We start from the raw sequence: 18330 nt of genomic DNA, 5'->3' as shown, positions 1-18330 counted from the left end.
TTATACTATGTTTACTTTGGAAGCTACTCTCCTAGCAGACTAGTTGAGGTTGTTAACCAGAATTTGGCAAAGTAGCTCGCCAATCGCCATGCATGTAAATGGGAGTTGGCGGCGATTCAAAACCAATACGACTAAGAAATTTATTTCTAACGAGGTCCTAGGTTTAATATATGTTGTTAATACTAACAGTATTTCAATAAAAATTATATTAAGGTAGGCAACGAAATCTTCTTTTTGCATTTAAAGTTATTCGTTAAATACACAAAATGCGGGGAAGAGATCGCAAACAAAGCGAAATTAACAAACTGACTTAAACGGATAGTTTGAATTGTTGTGTTAATATATTGTAAATTATAAAGATTGAATATGTATATTAAAAAAAACTAAGTTATTTATTATATTATAATATCAAAAGAATGCCTAATATATTTTGGGTTTTGAAAAAATATGCATGGATTTTATTATTTAAAGTAAATTTAAAAAAATATATGTAATTTGGGCATAAATTTAACATCCTAAAATATTATAAATATTCAATGTTAATTTTCTTAGCTGTAGTATTATATGGGAAGCAGATGAAAAAGAACCAAATAGAAATGTAAAAAGACCAATTTTAAATTAAATGTAATAATGTTCTAATATCCCACTGTTAGTACGAGGTCTCCTCCTCCTTTTTAGGAAAAGGTTTATTGTACCAGGCTGTTCCAATGCTAGTTGGTTGTAAATTGTGTAATCATTCAAAAGCCAAGTTAATTGAACAACGAGGAACGACGATAACTATTTATGTCATGTTTAACAAGTAGTAATGAATGAGGCGTATTAATATAGAAAATATAATAATCGTTATGTTTCATGCAGAATGTATTAATTCAATTGCATATACCTAAATGACAATTTTTTGTAATTTATTTAAATAGGAAAAGGTAAGTAATTTCTGAATTTTCGTCGCTTTTATTTTTCGTGGTAGAAGCTTTAGGTTTAATTAACTTCATCAAAGGCAAATTTAAAGAGCCTACTTGAATAAAGTATATTTTGATGTTTCATTTAAATGATGACAAACCATTTTTAAGATAGGTACAAAACAAAGCTCACTTGTACTTTTATCTTTTGAGATCACTTTTTGTGTGTGACAACACTATACTAGCAACCGCGAACCACTTATAGTCTGTCACGTCTAACCCTCTCAAAGATCTGAAACCTCTTAAACACGTTCGTGTGATTTTAGAAACATTAGAAGGGTCGTTACAAAAAATGTTTTGTTTTTACTTCTTTCGTTGTAGTTATTAGTCGAATTATATAATCTAACTTTTTCTTTATAATTTTGAATATTTGACAGAATATGATCATCTACCTAAAACTCGAAAATATCATCCTAGAGAATATCAAATTAGTAAAAAGTACTAAAATTGTCTATATCTTAATCTCATTATCTTTGATTTGTATTATGTTTGGTATATTGACAATACGCCAGTAGGTTACGTGTACGTATGAGTAAGGTCTATACTGGAAAACTCTGTCATAATAATTAGTATATAAAGAATAAAAAAAATATATATAAAATACAAGTGATAATAATACAGGAGAGTGATATAAAAGTTTTAAATTGAAAGAGGTTTTATTACAAATTGCATCGTTATCTATAATAATTACAAAATTCGAAACATTTTATAGATAATTAACGGAGTATTAGAAAGAAATGTTAAGTACCTTTTTATATAGTTTTTATATACCTGAAATTTAATGAAATTCAAAAGGCTCGCCTACACGGAGCCTTTGCTTTCATTACATTTAATTACCGTTTAACCATATATAAAAGCTCCAGACTAATTAACTTTCAAATGAATTGTAGCATTTCTTCTGTTTTATTACTAATATACTCAATAAAAGAAAAACGTTACTCTACATTTTGAAGTGGAAAATTACCTAAACACCGAAAATCTAAGAAACCTTATAAATAACATCTAAAAATCTAAGATGTATATTAAAAATTCTGACCTGCGACACCATAGCGCCGTGGACATCCATTACAACAAGCTGAGCCGATGCAGTTCCGAGGTAGACCTGGCTATCGTCCGGGGTCCAGCAGCCGCATGTGATACGAGCGTCAAGCGAGAGCATCGATGACCAGTATCTTTGACCTGCTACAGATCCAACGAGCACGAATCCGTCCTGAAAAATTAAAGAGGGCTCCACTCATTACGCGCCATATAACTAAAATATTAAGATATATTTTAGTACTCGAGTGTGTGCCCAAGCACTCTAACTCATCACTCCCATAATCCGATGGGACAGAAAGCCGACTGAACCGGAGAGAGCTTAGGCGCAGTCTCAACGGATTTTCGTTCTTTCCGAATCACGTGAGTTAGTTAAAAATGCTAACTTCCAAACTGCGGGCTGCTTTTGAAAATTTCTTAACGGATAAATCTAATAACATTATATTGGGGGGACCTAGGACTTTGATATTTGCTGCCAGTAAGAGCTAGCAACTACACCAAAGAGGCAGTTAGAAATATATAATAATAGTAAGGTATGAGATATAAGATATAAATAAAATGTATTCAAGATCATACAATTATTCGCTCGTTCAATTACTATGAATGCAAACAAACTGATTGTTTTTTGTTTTTTCTGCGTAAAAAAAAAGTCGACAATAATTACTGACTCTATATTTTTAATTAGCTATCTTTTCAAAAATGCATGTTTAAAGACAAGAAAAATATCAATTAACTTTTAAATCGAAGTTAAAATTACTTTATATATATATATATATAACCGTATAGGGCGACATGTTTAGATTATTATTATTGTCTGTCTATGTTGTTGTTCATTCGTACGAAACGCTCAAATGACAAATGACAAGCACGCCTTATTCGTGGTAAGTAAGGTAAGCCCAATGCCATTAGTTCTTATAGGAAACGAATACAAAAGATTCAATAATATAAACAAACAAACAGACAACGCTTATAATGTGTGTGGGCTTTTTTAGAATTGAGATCGCTACGATCATAAATGTAAATTAAATGCTAACAAGATGCAAACCTTATCGTAATTTATGCACGATGTGTTTATGTTTTCTATGTGTCAAATCCGAGTTCAGAGAAGCCTTTTAAGCAAATTGAAATGACATATTTCATATCATAGCGTTATATATTCGATATCATACTTACTAGTTATTATCTTTGGCACAGTGAGTATAGTTGTTTCTGGATTTACAAGCGATTTCGTTTTCCAATAAAATAATACTCATCGAAATTATATAAATATTTGTTCCTTCACAATAACAAATGTAATGGAGTTCTGATGTAATCGAGACGGATTCGATATTAATCCATTTCTTTATTTAGATTTTTTGGTAGTCCATATTTTTATTATAAGTATGATAGAGTCTGAATACTGTTTTGATTCTTATTGTCCATCCCTAAAGGTAGAATTAAAAAAAAAAAAACGTATTCGCAAATGTCTTCTAAATACTAAATAATAATAAAATTAATTTACTCTCTAAAGCTCACACTCTACACATATAATTCCTGAGCCTAAACTATAACGGTGATAGATGAACATGATTGTATTTTGAAGTCTTAATAAATATTAAGAATTTAGACTATATTAATATTGTCTCAAAATATTTATTAATATTTAAATCTCATCTTTGTTAAATTTGTAAAATTCAGGAACCCTTAGTTAGGTTATCACAGCTAGTAAATCGAACAGATATAAAATATATTAATGCGCTGTAAATTATTTCCTCTATAAGTTACAGTTTTAGTGGTATATAAAAATATCTGTATTAAATCTACTAGGAGTAATAAAAAGGTAAACTAAACGTAGAAGGTTCAAGGTAATAAAACTTATATCAAGATGTACAGCACGTCAACTAGATAGTAACGAGGTCGTTATGAGTATTTATATTTAAGCCTTTGTCTCATCTCTTTAGAGATCATTAATATAAAAATATTTTCTTGTGCAATCAATTAGTTCTTTGATCAAAGTAGGTCGTGAGGGTGGCGTAAGTTAAGAATAACTTACAAGAAAATATCGATTCACCGTATGTGGCGTTATTTATAACGCAAAGGTATATAAATTGTATAGCTAATTTAATTAATAAAAAAAAAAGTTAAATTATCATGTCTCATAAATATAAATTCTAAGTCAAACTTGATAATACTATAAATTAGCCCGTTAAAACAATTATATAAAAGGAATATTCAAGTTATATTTTTTGGGAGCTAGCGATCTAATAGGTTACTTACTTACGTGTGCAATTGCTCAAGCTCAATCTCCCTTTCAACCAATAAATAGTAATCCATACTTCCATACTTAATATTATAAATGCGAAAGTAACTCTGTCTGTCTGTCTGTCTCGCTTTCACGTCAAAACTACTAGACCGATTTAAATGAAATTTGGTACACAAATAGTCTAGAGCCTGAGAAAGGACATACTTTTTATTTGGAAAAAGTGCTGTAAGGGGTTGAAAATGGGGATGAAAGGTTGTAAGTTGTTGAAAGTATTGTCATTTTTAGGACTAGAAGCATAAAACTTATATTTCAGTCTGTATACTTATAAACTAACATATCATGACACCCGAATTTCGGAAATTCTACCCTAAAGGGGTGAAATAGGGGTTAAACGTTTGTATGGAAGTCCGTTATTTTTGAAGTTAGAAACACGAAACTTTATTTTTGGGCTACTGATTAAAAATGAGTACATACGTATTTAAGCTTGTCTTGATATTTTATGTCTAAGGGGAGAAATAGGAGTTGATATTTCGTATACAGGTTAGTCTGGGAGTCCGTCATTTTTAAAGTTAGAACCATTAAATTTTATTTTTTGGCTACCGATTAAAAATTAGTTGATTTGCATTTAAGCGTTTTTGGATATTTTACGCCTAAGGAGGGAAATTGGGTTAACATTCCGTATACAGGTTAGTCTGGAAGTCTGTCATTTTTAAGTTAGAAGCATGAAACTTTATTTTTGGGCTACCGATTAAACATGAGTTGATTCGCATTTAAGCGTTTCTGGATATTCTACCTAAGGGTTGAAATACACACCAATGTGGTATACAAAGAGGTCTTAAATTTACGTAATATTTTAAGTTAATTTGTAAATATATTCATATTCTACGCGAGCGAAGCCGCGAGTAACAGTTAGTTTAATATAAGATATTATTAAAATTACATCACTTATATGGACTTTTAGTTCATTAAAGTAATTTTTCTGACAATATTTGTTTTTTTGTCTTCGAAATATATGCTTGTAACTTATACAATATCAATAATACAATGTTAAATTAAATTTTATACTTTGTGTCCTCTAAATATTTCGATCCTATTTTATTAATAAATAAAATATTTATGTATATTTTATTGATTTTTATTGTTATTTACATTTATTTATGACATATGTAAGTGGAACATAATAATTCACGAGTTAGATATTTCCTACGAATAATATAATTTTAATATTCAATACTGCAAATGAAATCTACTTTATTTAAAATTAAATTTGGTAAAACTTTATAAACTATATTCACGTAAAGTAAAATTATATTGAAATCACCCTCGTGCCTCTGCATGAATAGGGAACTTAACAATGGCTCGAATTAATTTAGCAGTTACCTCTACTTTTGCAAAAGGCCCTGCCTTAATATTAATAGCTGAAACTACTAAGAAACTTAGGCATATCCACAAGTCTAGTTCTATATAGCACAGCTCTACACAATGAACAGTATATATTTTTGTTAGATAAGCTTAGCTGAACGTATTCATTCTGTATGCTGCTTGCTGGGTAAATTATCTAATACCTTACTATTATATAATCTATTAAAATGTTTATCTATTCAAATAGTAGGTATAACTGTCTGATGTCATTTGTAATGATGGCAATTAACTGATCTGTTACAATTCGGGGGTTTTTATTATATTATTATAATATTTTCTATGTTTCGCTTTCTCTACTCTGTTGTCGGTTTTTTGATGTTTACCTTCGATTTCAAAGCTTGTGACCCACCTTAAATAATATCACCTAATACGATGAAGAAATGTTCGTATTTTACTTTATGTTACGATAGTATTTTAGGTTTAACAAATTAATTCAAACCTTTCCCTCTTGGTTGGTCTTGTATTTATATAAATTAATACATAACTAAAAGATAATTTTATAACAATAATAGAAAATCGTTTAGGTTACCTGATAGCATATCAAAGCCATCCTTCCATCATGTGACCAAGAGAAGTGGGTGACAGGTGTACTGCGGTCGTTGATCAGCTCGATACTCCACCGGCCTTCGTACTTTATCCACACGAAGATAACACCTGAACTGTCACACGATGCCAATTTCTGATACGGCTCGTTCCATTTTACCAGGATCACCTTTATTGCATAAGAATAAATATATAAATGTTAAGCATAATAAGTTTGTCCCAATTCATTTATTTTAAGGTCATATTTTATATCGTATATCGTCTTTATTGAGTATTCACCTCTACCTCACCGTAAACTAAAACTTGATGTAACTTAAGGACTACTAAAGACTTTTTAAATAAAGACCAGAGGTTATTCCTCCACGCTGGTCTAACGCGGGTCTGTGGATACAAATTTGATACAATTTCATCCGACGCAAGTAGCATTCCTCACGATGTTTTTCTTCAACTCTGAACATGAGATAAATTGTAAATATAAACTTAGCCCATGAAAATTCATTGGCGCTGAATTCACGTAACGCCATTGTGTCATCTTAGCAATTATGCTCTTTTTTTTTATGTCATAGGTGGCAAACGAGCAGGAGCCTCACCTGATGGAAAGTGACTACCACCGCCCATGGACATCTGCAACACCGGGGGGCTTGCAGGTGCGTTGCCGGCCTTTCAAGAAAGAGTACGCTCTTTTCTTGAAGGTTCCCAAGTCGTATCGGTTCGAAAAAACCGTCGGCGAAAGCTGGTTCCACAGAGTGGTCGTGCGAGGCAGAAAATGTCTTAAAAATCGCGCTGTTGTGGATTTTCGGACATCTAGGTGAAATCTATCTATCTATCTCTCTACACGACCTACATATATCCAATATAAGGAAACCAACGTGAGACTGCTTTCGCTGAAATTCTGCCAGATATGGATCCACTACCCGCGTTGGGCCCATGTGGTGAAATACGCTCCAAGCCTTCTCTTCAAAGGGAGAGGAGGCCTTAGCCCAGCAGTACATTTAAAAGCGGATATTTCACTGGAGACTCACAATAACATAATATTCCGAAATTTATTTTCAAAGCAACAATGACATATTATGTTTTCACAAATATTACCCTTTGCGCTTGTAATAACAAAATCGTATGATCCAAATCTCATTCTGACTGTAGGAATACGAATACTATTTATTTTCTCATCTTAGTAAATGACACAAAAAATACTATCTAAGCAAATAATATATAAAATATAAATTCAAAGTATTGTAGGTACAAAAACAGAATTTTCCGCAAATACAAACATTTATAAACCAAATAGTAAATCGCGACAATTTACATCCCATCAATACATCATCTCATGCTCGTACTGTTATACAAGTTTCGAATTCGTAGACTATATAAACTATCTGTGCTTTCATAAATATTTTTTTTTCTTTCATTTATCACTGCATCCTGGAAATGCAATTTGTTTCATGGCGATAAGAAGTATTGCTGCTCGTTTTAATTACTTAAATTCTCTGTCTAACTGTATTTTCTTATATTAACACTGAATGTCTGTTGCTGATATCTCATATTAAAAATTAATGTGTATGTATATTTAAATAGTAACACGGCTTGGGGATGATTCCCCAACGTCAAGTCGATTTTTTTTCAATTCATTATTATTATTAAAAAATAGTAAAAACCGAAAGTAACTCGGCCAGAGTTACTTTCGGCGATTTTGCCAAAGTAAACAAAAATAAACTGTAGATAAGGAAATGTTGCTTTTATATTGCAGAAACACATTGATCTGAACTTTATTAATTTATTCGTGTATTTACGTATAGCTTTATATTAAAACATCTAACGACAAAACAACGACATTAAAACTCTTTGGCGTAATTTAATAAACATATATATCAGTAATTTATAAAAATAATATAAAAAAACAGCCACAGGTATTAATATGTTTCTTAGTCATTAAAAAACAAAAGCAATGGCGGCAATCTTCAAAAAAATTTATCGAAAGTAAGTGAAGCTAAAGTATTTAACTCAAAAATATCTATTTAATTAAAGATGAAATAGATATTTTTGAGATCATAAGTGCTCTGTATTCTGTTACTATCATCGTCCGATGGGACGGCATTCGACACAAACGAAGTGCTTAAGACTATACGGATTTGCGCGTTTTCCGAGGCATGGGGTGGGATCACGGCCAACTTCGCAAATCACGATTTGGGAGGTTGGCAGAGTTCTACTGAGGATTACATGAATAAGTTACATAATATAGATTTCTGTATACTAAATAGCTAAGTTGCAAATTAATGACTTGGTTTTCATAACAACTTACTAGAAGGATTTATAATATTTTACTGTAGGGATAATAAAGTTATATGCTTTCAATGAACTTACAAAGTTGGCTTTACAGAGAATTTTCAATTACAATGAAAAATTTCTAGCTGAATGTTTTGTTAGAGTTTGACAAGATTGCGGTTCTTGTAATAGTTGAATATCTAACATTTAGCGCACTGAAAGATATTCAAAGGAGAATGAACAGACCTAGAAGTAATTTCCTCTTATAAGTAGCTATTGTCAACTACGCCTTTATCTTTATAGTACTCTAAGTAAACCTACATCATTAAGATGAGTATAATATTTCATTATTAATGGAGAACAAAATATGTAGCGAATAACGTACATTCAACAAACACAGTCTTTACTACTTCGCTTGAGATAAAAATACTCGTTTATTCATTAAATGTTTTAATTCTGACTCAAGCTATCAGAAGCTGTCGGGAACATTTCGGGTGCCACGTATGCATTTAAAATTAATACCGTTTCACTGTATACTATTATTGTACGTTTTGCAACTTTTTGCTTTTCTATGGAAATTCACCAGCATTTACTAAGAAATACAATATATTATGTTATATTAATACAATCTTACCGACGTTCTGATAACATAAAATAGAAGTTACAAAAATTGTCAGCAAATAAATTTATATTTTCTGAAATATACATATAAAATATTTTTTATCCAAATTCAAATTCCTTTATTCAATACCGAAGCATTTCACTTACTTATTGATCGTCAAATTAAATACTACTAACGGTTCAGAAAAGAAAATACCTGAGAAGAAACGGCGAAAGAAACTCATCGGTTCGATTTTTTACAGTCTACTTTATGTGTACTAAGTTTTGTCCTTCAGGCTTTATTTATAGCTCGAGCTTTATCTGCTTAGTAAACCTAAGTCACGTACTGCGATACAATTATGTAATTTAAACGTACAAATACTCATAAATTCTATTACAATTATATCGACCTTGCGTCAAGACTTTAATACAATTGTGTACGGAAATTTTATAATTTAGCCGATATAATTTGGTATTTACTATATATAATATAACGAGGAAAAACATCAATTAATCTTATAGGAGGACCTCCATGAGCAGAGGTCTACGTTTTTTGTAGAGTTAGCTACGAAATTATCTACGGCGTAGAAGATTACATAGTCTTTAGTGACTAATTTAGTATTCATATTTAGCCGTTCGTTTGTTAAATATTAGAGCTTATATTTACGTAATATATTAAAAAAATAATCTTTGCTCTAATTGAAATTGAAATAGCAATATTTGTTACAAAAATACCATACTTACCTTCATGCCTTTTGTTATATAATTTCATAAAGTGTGTAACAATAGCCATTACGGAACAATACATCTCAGTAACGGAGCGGACAAACAACCACAAACACTAATTGTACGTTCTATAGAAATATCTGCCACTGAGACAAATAGCAGTTGAAGCAACCGCTACGCTAAATAAGTACTTTTTTAAATAAAACAAACAATATTTTATCCCTCGTTTTATTTTTATATGTTATGTACTTAAAAAAATAATCATTTATCATTGTATTTTGCAAGTATAATTTGTTATACGGATTTAATGTTAAAAGAAATATTGGATCGTACTTACATCAGAGCGATGTCCGCGCAAGTTGTAATTAGTGCGCAGTGGCAGTTCATGCGGGCGGCGTGCGTGCGATGACGTAAATGTGACGCCAACCACTCCGCGCACATTGCCAGTCGCTAGCCATCCCTCTTGGTAATAGTTATTACGATTCAGCTTCCATCCTTCTTCCTGTAATAAAATAAAATTTGAAATAAAATCATCAAAAAAATGTAACCTTAAACTTAAATCTCCTATGTAGTTGTTGTTACCTTAAGCACGGACATCAAATAAAATACTGTCTGTGACTTATTTTATTTGTGATTACAGTAGAATCGAATACTAAACTAATCGGGACCGAGACTAGTTCGGATAATCAAAAGTTTGTGAAATGTGGGCGGGTACCTTGGGATAAGATCAAACAAAAACAACACCATTTCACATAATAACAGTACCTACTACATTCTATTAAAATTGTAAATACATATTAAAATATAAATCGTTGTAATATTAATAACCAAAAAAACGTAAAATGCTATTTTATATATTTTTTTTATAAAATCGTCAATTTTTAATTGTCGAACGCTTGCAACGCGCCAAAGTTCGGATAATTAAGCGTTCGAAAAAACGAAGTCAGCGTTCGGATAATTGGGTTCTACTGTATTTTTTAACGTGATCTTTTGTAAACTTATTTTAAAACTGTGAAAGTTGTGACCAGTCCTCGTAAGAACACTCCTATGGTGTAATAAGTAATTAATAAAAGCCATAGTGCTAAGTCCAGCACATGTATGCCTTTACATTGTAAAACTAGGGGCGGAGTAAACAGGGACTCGATGCATTCACACCATACTCACGCACCAAAATATCTTCATATAAAAAGGGAATAGTATCACTTACAGATTAAAATACAAAGGAGTTTTATGGTTTAATTTTTATATATACCTAAGTATAGAAAATTTAACTATATCTAAAATGAAAAATAAAAAAAACTAACAAACCGTTTTCGTAACTAAAACTTTGCGCTAAGCAAATCAGACAATAAATACTTTATTTTATCAACAGCTATACACCAACAATATCAAGACTCGTTTTTACTAAAAATAAAAGTAATTTCTAATGGAAAACTATGTATAGCATAAGCGATTTAATTGACGTCACATTATAATAACGACATATATTTTACTCAATGAAGAAACATTATTTTGTAAACTATTCTAGACAAAAATAGTATATAAGATTATTCCATAGATCTATGACTAATTGTAAATGAAATTATTCTAGACTTTATTGTTACAGTTCTCATTAAAGCTTTATTGTCTTTGAGCGAACAAAGCAATGATTTTTAGAAAGTTTACTTCATCCATACTAATATTATAAATGCGAAAGTAACTCTGTCTGTCTGTCTCGCTTTCACATCAAAACTACTGGACCGATTTAAATGAAATTTGGTACACAAATAGTCTAGAGCCTGAGAAAGGACATAGGCTACTTTTTATTTGGAAAAAGTGCTGTAAGGGAATGAAAAGGGGGATGAAAGGTTGTAAGTTGTTGAAAGTATTCTCATTTTTAGAACTAGGAGCATAAAACTTATATTTCAGTCTGTATACTTATAAACTAACATATCATGACACCCGAATTTTGGAAATTTTACCCCTAAGGAGGTGAAATAGGGGTTGACCGTTTGTATGGAAGTCCGCAATTTTTTAAGTTAGAAACATGAAACTTTATTTTTGGGATACTGATTAAAAAGGAGTAGATACGTATTTAAGTGTTTCTGCATATTCTACCCTAAGGGCTGAAATAAACACCAATGTGGTATACAAAGAGGTCTTAAATTTACGTAATATTTTAAGTTAATTTGTAAATATATTCATAGTCTACGCGAGCGAAGCCGCGGGTTACAGCTAGTTTTTATATAATTTAAGAAATAATAGAATTTGTTACAAGATATCGTAAAAAAGTCAAAAAATATGAAATGCTGGTGACGTCATAAACTGGACTAAATAATTTTGATAGCAATCCTTGTGAAATCGAATAACATGTGTATCCTTCCAGTGTCGGACCGGAGATGAAAGAGCGATTGGCTATTAAGAACATTACGTAAAGTGCAGCCCTGACCCTACGAGGACCCTCGTGGATTTATCAGACATCAATTATTGTATATTGACATATCAATGCATGACAAAATCATAGCCTTAAATGGAGACAGTGAAACGAACAAATTGTAAAACATTTTACCGTAAATATTCTTAAAAATAACGATATTTTAATAGATTATAAATTTAGTTAATATATATATTCATATATTTATTGAGTGTATTTTTTTTTAATGAAAGCAACCGTATTCTTAATTGATTTCACTACTGGGAGACCTTGAGGTGAATATGCAATTCTCGTAAGAATTTTACAATTCACTTAATATGAGATTAAAAATACAAAAAACAAGTACTTATATATAGGAGAGATGCATTAAGTTAAGTTAAGTTACAAAAATAGACAGTTATAATATTTATATACTCTATAATAATTAATACCTAGTTAAATACCCAACATTGGTTAAAATACATGTTACAACACAATAATCAACAATCACGGTGTTACATTTTATCTTTGATACATAGTTTTCATTTATTTATAAATATATTCATATTTTCAATTTATTTCACACTATTTGGCAAGTCTTTTATTTCCATATATTTCTTAAACATGACGTGTCAGTATTGAATCTATATTTGCAGTGTTTAATTATTTAATTGTTAATTACGTTCCAAGCCGCTTAAAATAACAATATTATAGTATAAGATAACCTAATATTCCATTAGACGTTTCAAAGAAACATAATATAAGCATTGAGTAATACTTTTTTTGTTACATTTCAGACGATGTTAAAATTCGAAATCATTCTCAAATTTTAAAAAGCCAACTAGCCGGAACTCTGCTATTGTCTTTTTATGCTAATAATATTCAGCTCAGAATTCGGGTCAAAACTTTTAAAATGAAGTTTGAAAACATTTTTATTTACTCCATTAATTAACTTTCCAAATATCAGCTTTGATGTTTTTATTTAGCAACTTAGCTAATGGGTAGTGTTTATCAGTTCTGTTTAAAAAAACATGCCACTTATTAGCACTTAAAATCAGGACTACTAATCTTAGTTAAATCAGTTCTAATAAAAAAAGGGAACGGCTATATTTGTTCGCAAATATATATAAAATAAACTATAATAATCTAATGAGACGTTATGATTTCAGCCTAGCATGTCACGAAATTTTAAATTGTAATATACTTGCTCGCTCGGCGGGTCAAAGAGTAATAAATTATTTATTTATAAATGATCTAATACGAATAACAATATTATGATTAACAATTTCTGAGATTCTATTGTTATATTAAAAAAGTGCGAGTCGGACTCGCCATGAAGGGTTCCGTAGCAACAAGTAACAAGGTTTATATATATGAAATTGAAATAAATTCTGATAAATTGCGGTTTTCGATTTATATCATATATTTTTTTAGTTTTATCATTCTCTTACTTTAGAAGTTACAGGGGGTGGGACAAATTTTACCACTTTGGAAGTGTCTCTAGCTCAAACTATTCAGTTTATAAAAAAATTATACTAGAAACCTCATTATCATTTTTGAAGACCTATCCATAAACACATGACATGTATGGGTCCGATGAAAAAAAATTTTTGAGTTTCAGTTCTAAGTATAGGGAACCCCAAAATTTATTGTTTTCTTTTTCTATTTTTGTGTGAAAATATTAATGCGGTTCACAGAATACATCTACTTACGAAGTTTCAACACTATAGGAAGTTTTATAGTTTCGGAAAAAAGTGGCTGTGACATACGGACGGACAGACAGACAGACATGACGAATCTATAAGGGTTCCGTTTTTTGCCATTTGGCTACGGAACCCTAAAATAGTATGATCAAACTAAAGTAGATATTTTTTTATTATTACACAGAAACTAATTCAAGTAAATTGTGTAAACTCACATTTCTGCATCGAAACAGCCGGGTGCGATGTAAATAGAAACGATTCCATCCCCGCGTTACCGAGCGTGAAAGAGATTTCATCAAGACGACTCCTTTACGTTAACATTTCTTCAGGTCAGTGCGAACTTCTGATTCAATCAGCAATTTGTACGGTTAATGAGTATCGTAACTTGAATAATTTGAATTTATTTATATCTTAATATTCATTTAGGTTTAGTTTGAAGCCATGTGTCTGTGAAAATAACATATTTTGTTCCAAATTGTCTCATAAGTTGAACAAGTAGTTATAAACATTAGTATGTTGCCTTATTGTACACATGTAAAAATTAAACTACTGGTCTGAATTGTTTGGTAAAAAGACGATTTTAGAATTAATAGTATGTGATGGTCTAATTTAATTTAAAAATGATGCGTATATTTGTATTAATAAAAACCGCTTAATTTAAAGATGCTAATGCTAAGTTTCGCTGTTGTGTAATTTTAGAAGATAGGCCTATATTATAATCTTAGAATATAGGCGTTGCTACCGAATAAATAGATCTATTTAAGAAGAATAATTCTGTAATACGTATTATAACTCTATTGGTTTACGCGGAGCACGCCTGTAAAGCGGCCAGTCGCCATGCTTTTGTCCGACATCTTCATCAATCATACTCATATTTCAAAATTCAAAATTACACAAAACCTAAGGAATTATACCTGAATATTCCTTCTGAATCACTTCGTCCTTTGGGGAAAACCATATGAAAATTCGTTCGATGGTTTTCGACTTTATCGCGTTCTAACAGACATACAGACGTAGGGCAGGGCATGGCAGCATTTATTTTATAATATGTTGTGATATAAGGCTTTTAAGTGTATTGAACCAGTAAAGTTTGTATGAAATATAAGCTAAAACATTACGGTATTAAAGATAACGCACTTGATATAATAGCTTCACACGATCACACGTAAGGTAACACTGAGGGATAGTAGGTACCTACACTAATCTCAATAGCTTAAGTTATGACGTGTATAGGCGTTTATGTCCTTAAAAATGTTAAACAATCAACAACTACCTATTAAATAAAGTCGTCTGATTAATGAATCTTTACTAAAATGACTCTTCCACAATGATCGATTTTACTTTTACTATATTTGGTAATATGACTAATATTCCTTTATATATTAAAAGTATTGTGATATTGTAGTGCTTGCTGACGATACTTCACTACTTTTTAAAGTTGACAAAAGACAAGTTAAAAATGAGCTAATTTTTATATTATTTTAAGTAGCTGGCTGGTGTTCAACAGGGAAAGATGAAAAGACCTAAAATCTAAAAATATTAACTAATACATTTTTTTTAAAATATAATAAGTTTCGAAAAATCCTAAAAACGAACGAACTAAGAAAAAAATGCAATAAACAAATATTTGTTTATTGGTTACTTGGTTTTTTCAAAGATTACTTATATGTATATACATATAAGTAATCTTTCAGATGTTTTAACTTTTGATAGACTGAAGCGATATTGATAAAATAAAGACTAAATATTGCCTTGGAATTTTGGAATACTTCTTATAGCTTATAATAATCTACCTAAACTATTTCATTTTACAAATTGATTTTTTTACATAAATTAGTGTTTAAACTATTGAATGATGGCGCAAGTATCATGAACTCTACCCATGTAAATGCTTATAATGATATATCACATTGTACCAGTCCACTATTATTCTAGTTTTTGCTTATTTCGTAAATAACCGATGCCTTTATAGAAGTAAAATTTCATGAGAATGAGTCACTTAATGTATTGCCTGCTACTGCAATTAATTATTTATTATCTAGCAAAGCTTACAAAAAGTATAAATCGTATTCAATATAGGAGCATTACACATACATATTGATTAACAAATTAAAGACCACTAAAAGAAAAAAATACCCTGACTTCAGAAAAACCGGCAAAAGAAACTCAGCTGGTATTTTTATGTCAGTTTGTAATTGCTTACAATAATTTAATACAAAAGTTTAATACCAGGAGGAGATTGCTTTATTCAGAAGGTATGCTATCATCCATAAACTCACCAATTGTATAATAACCTTTTTGTAGCAGAGGCACTTTGTACGCTTTCTGGGATCTTGTTGTAAAACTGTACTCATTTCCCCACAAAAGAGTTACTGACTCTATGCATTCACATTCGCGTAAAAGGAATTCGCTTAATGTTATGAGTATCACATTTTCTCGTAAACTCATTTTCCGCACATACCTAACATTACAAAATATTTATTGCGAAACAACAGTAAATATTTCGATTTCAAAAACCTCAAGGACTCTATAGCTCCTATGTTTTAGTTTGCGTGAATATATAATATTACGAATATTGCGCGACCTCGGACTCAGCACGACACACTCTAATGAAGCCTCAGGCTGCATGGGCTTTCCCTGGTGGCGATATTCAAGAGAGATCTGCTGACCGTGATTACCGCCATGCTCGGCAACGAGAAGTGCTGGTTAGATATGGATTATTTTTGCAAAATTATCATGTCACAGAAGGAGGCTGCGGAGTGATAGCGTGAGGAGAGTGCCTTCGCTGACCCGCTTCCGACCGAATAGCGTGGTTTTCTATACCCCAGTAATCCTTCTGCCTGAGAGGTCGCATAGGTGGACTAACCATCGAGGTGACACTGTACCATACAACATAAGCGATCCAATAATGTCCTCTGAAGAAACAGAGTGGATATCGATGATTTTTCAGTAGGTTTTCCGGCACGCTCATTGCCGGCGAGTGCCACATACTTTATGAGCGAGAAACGCTTGTTAGCGTTTTAACGGCGAAATCAAAATATAAAAAATATATATTAAAACACAATTATGTACTCCTAACAGTAACTTATAACCTTTTTAGGATATATGGGACTGTATGGACGTAATAATATATTTGACATGTGTTCGTATAAAACTTTGGTTATTATATTCAAAGTGAAATTCCCAAGCTTCAATAAAGCGAAGATAGAAACATCTTGTTTCATTACGTTGAGGGTTTTCAGGTTGCGTAATGTCAATATTTCTAGCCCGCCCCACTAGAGATAACAGACGGTTCCCGTATTCATTTCGAGCTTTCTTAGAAATGTTTAATTTTAAGATTAAAACACGATATCTTCACCTTTTAAAGTTCAAGGATTATAAAACTAAGTAGGTATTAAGGGAGTGTGTTTTTCCTTTACACTACAATATACATTATATCATTTATTTAATAAGTTATAATGTCTATCTTGATAATAATAATTTAAGATGAAGTAACAACCTGTAAACATTTACATGAGACATCCCACTGCTGGGCTTAGGCATCCTCTGCTTTCTTACACTTACTTTCTTACACGAGTACGCGATGAATTATAAGGACAAAATCAAGCACATGAAAATTCATAGGCGCAAGGCCGAACTTGAACCAACAACTCGATTAAAATTCACGTATTTTACCTCGACTATCCACTCGACCATCTCGAATAGTTTTAATATGATTTTATATTTAATAGTAAATGTAATTAATCAACAATTTAACATTAAACATTTTAAAATGCTACTACTAACGAAAATACTACAAAATTTACAATAGAATGTTTTATGAAAGATATTAAAAGCTTAAGGATATATACTGCAAGGATGTAAATAGAAGAGGGACTAAGCTTTCTAAATGACGGTCTTCGGTTTAAGCGAGTTCAAAGCCTACCTAAGCCGCCTTCACACATATGCCTTCTTGTCTACGTACTATGATTACGTACTCATATAAGGTATAAAATCATTACGAATACAGCTATTGTTACATAATTGTTTTTAATAAAATTATAATAATCTATATACATATATATTTTTATATACTTATATATATAAAAGCGATATACCACTTAACACACATGATATTTGGCAGGTAGGTCTTATAGGGTGTTGACATTAGCCAAGAACGAATTTTACGAAACTGGGTGGAGTTTAAGGGGTTAAAACGGGAGTTGGAATTTCTTGTTTTATCAATTTCGCGCGGGTAAAGCCGCAGGTTCAGCTAGTTAATATATATATATATATGTAACTCAAATATCTTTGCTAAAAAGATTTACTACATACAATTACACTCTACTTATAAGAATTACTCTTCAATATTTTGATAAAATATAATATAATTTTGAATAAGGGTTAGATGGACTTGATAAAATATTTATACTGCTTATCATCTTAACTTTACAAATTAAAACTAAG

At 31.0% G+C, this 18330-nt stretch overlaps 1 protein-coding gene across 1 annotated transcript in view; it reads right to left on the bottom strand.

Moving 5' to 3' along the window:
- LOC113401306 (tubby-related protein 4) overlaps positions 1–18330 on the bottom strand; it is a 31625-nt gene that overhangs the window by 9903 nt on the left and 3392 nt on the right. Inside the window, exons 2-4 of the mRNA XM_064215324.1 lie at positions 10127–10291; positions 6188–6370; positions 1996–2169 (exon numbers count right to left, since the gene is read on the bottom strand). Of these exons, the coding sequence (XP_064071394.1) occupies positions 1996–2169; positions 6188–6370; positions 10127–10291 (522 nt within the window). The remainder of the gene's footprint in view (positions 1–1995; positions 2170–6187; positions 6371–10126; positions 10292–18330) is intronic.

Source organism: Vanessa tameamea, chromosome 7, assembly GCF_037043105.1.
Source record: "Vanessa tameamea isolate UH-Manoa-2023 chromosome 7, ilVanTame1 primary haplotype, whole genome shotgun sequence".
Taxonomy (NCBI): domain Eukaryota; kingdom Metazoa; phylum Arthropoda; class Insecta; order Lepidoptera; family Nymphalidae; genus Vanessa; species Vanessa tameamea.
Note: the sequence above shows the minus strand (reverse complement) of the source record. Positions and strands in the feature narration are given on the sequence as shown.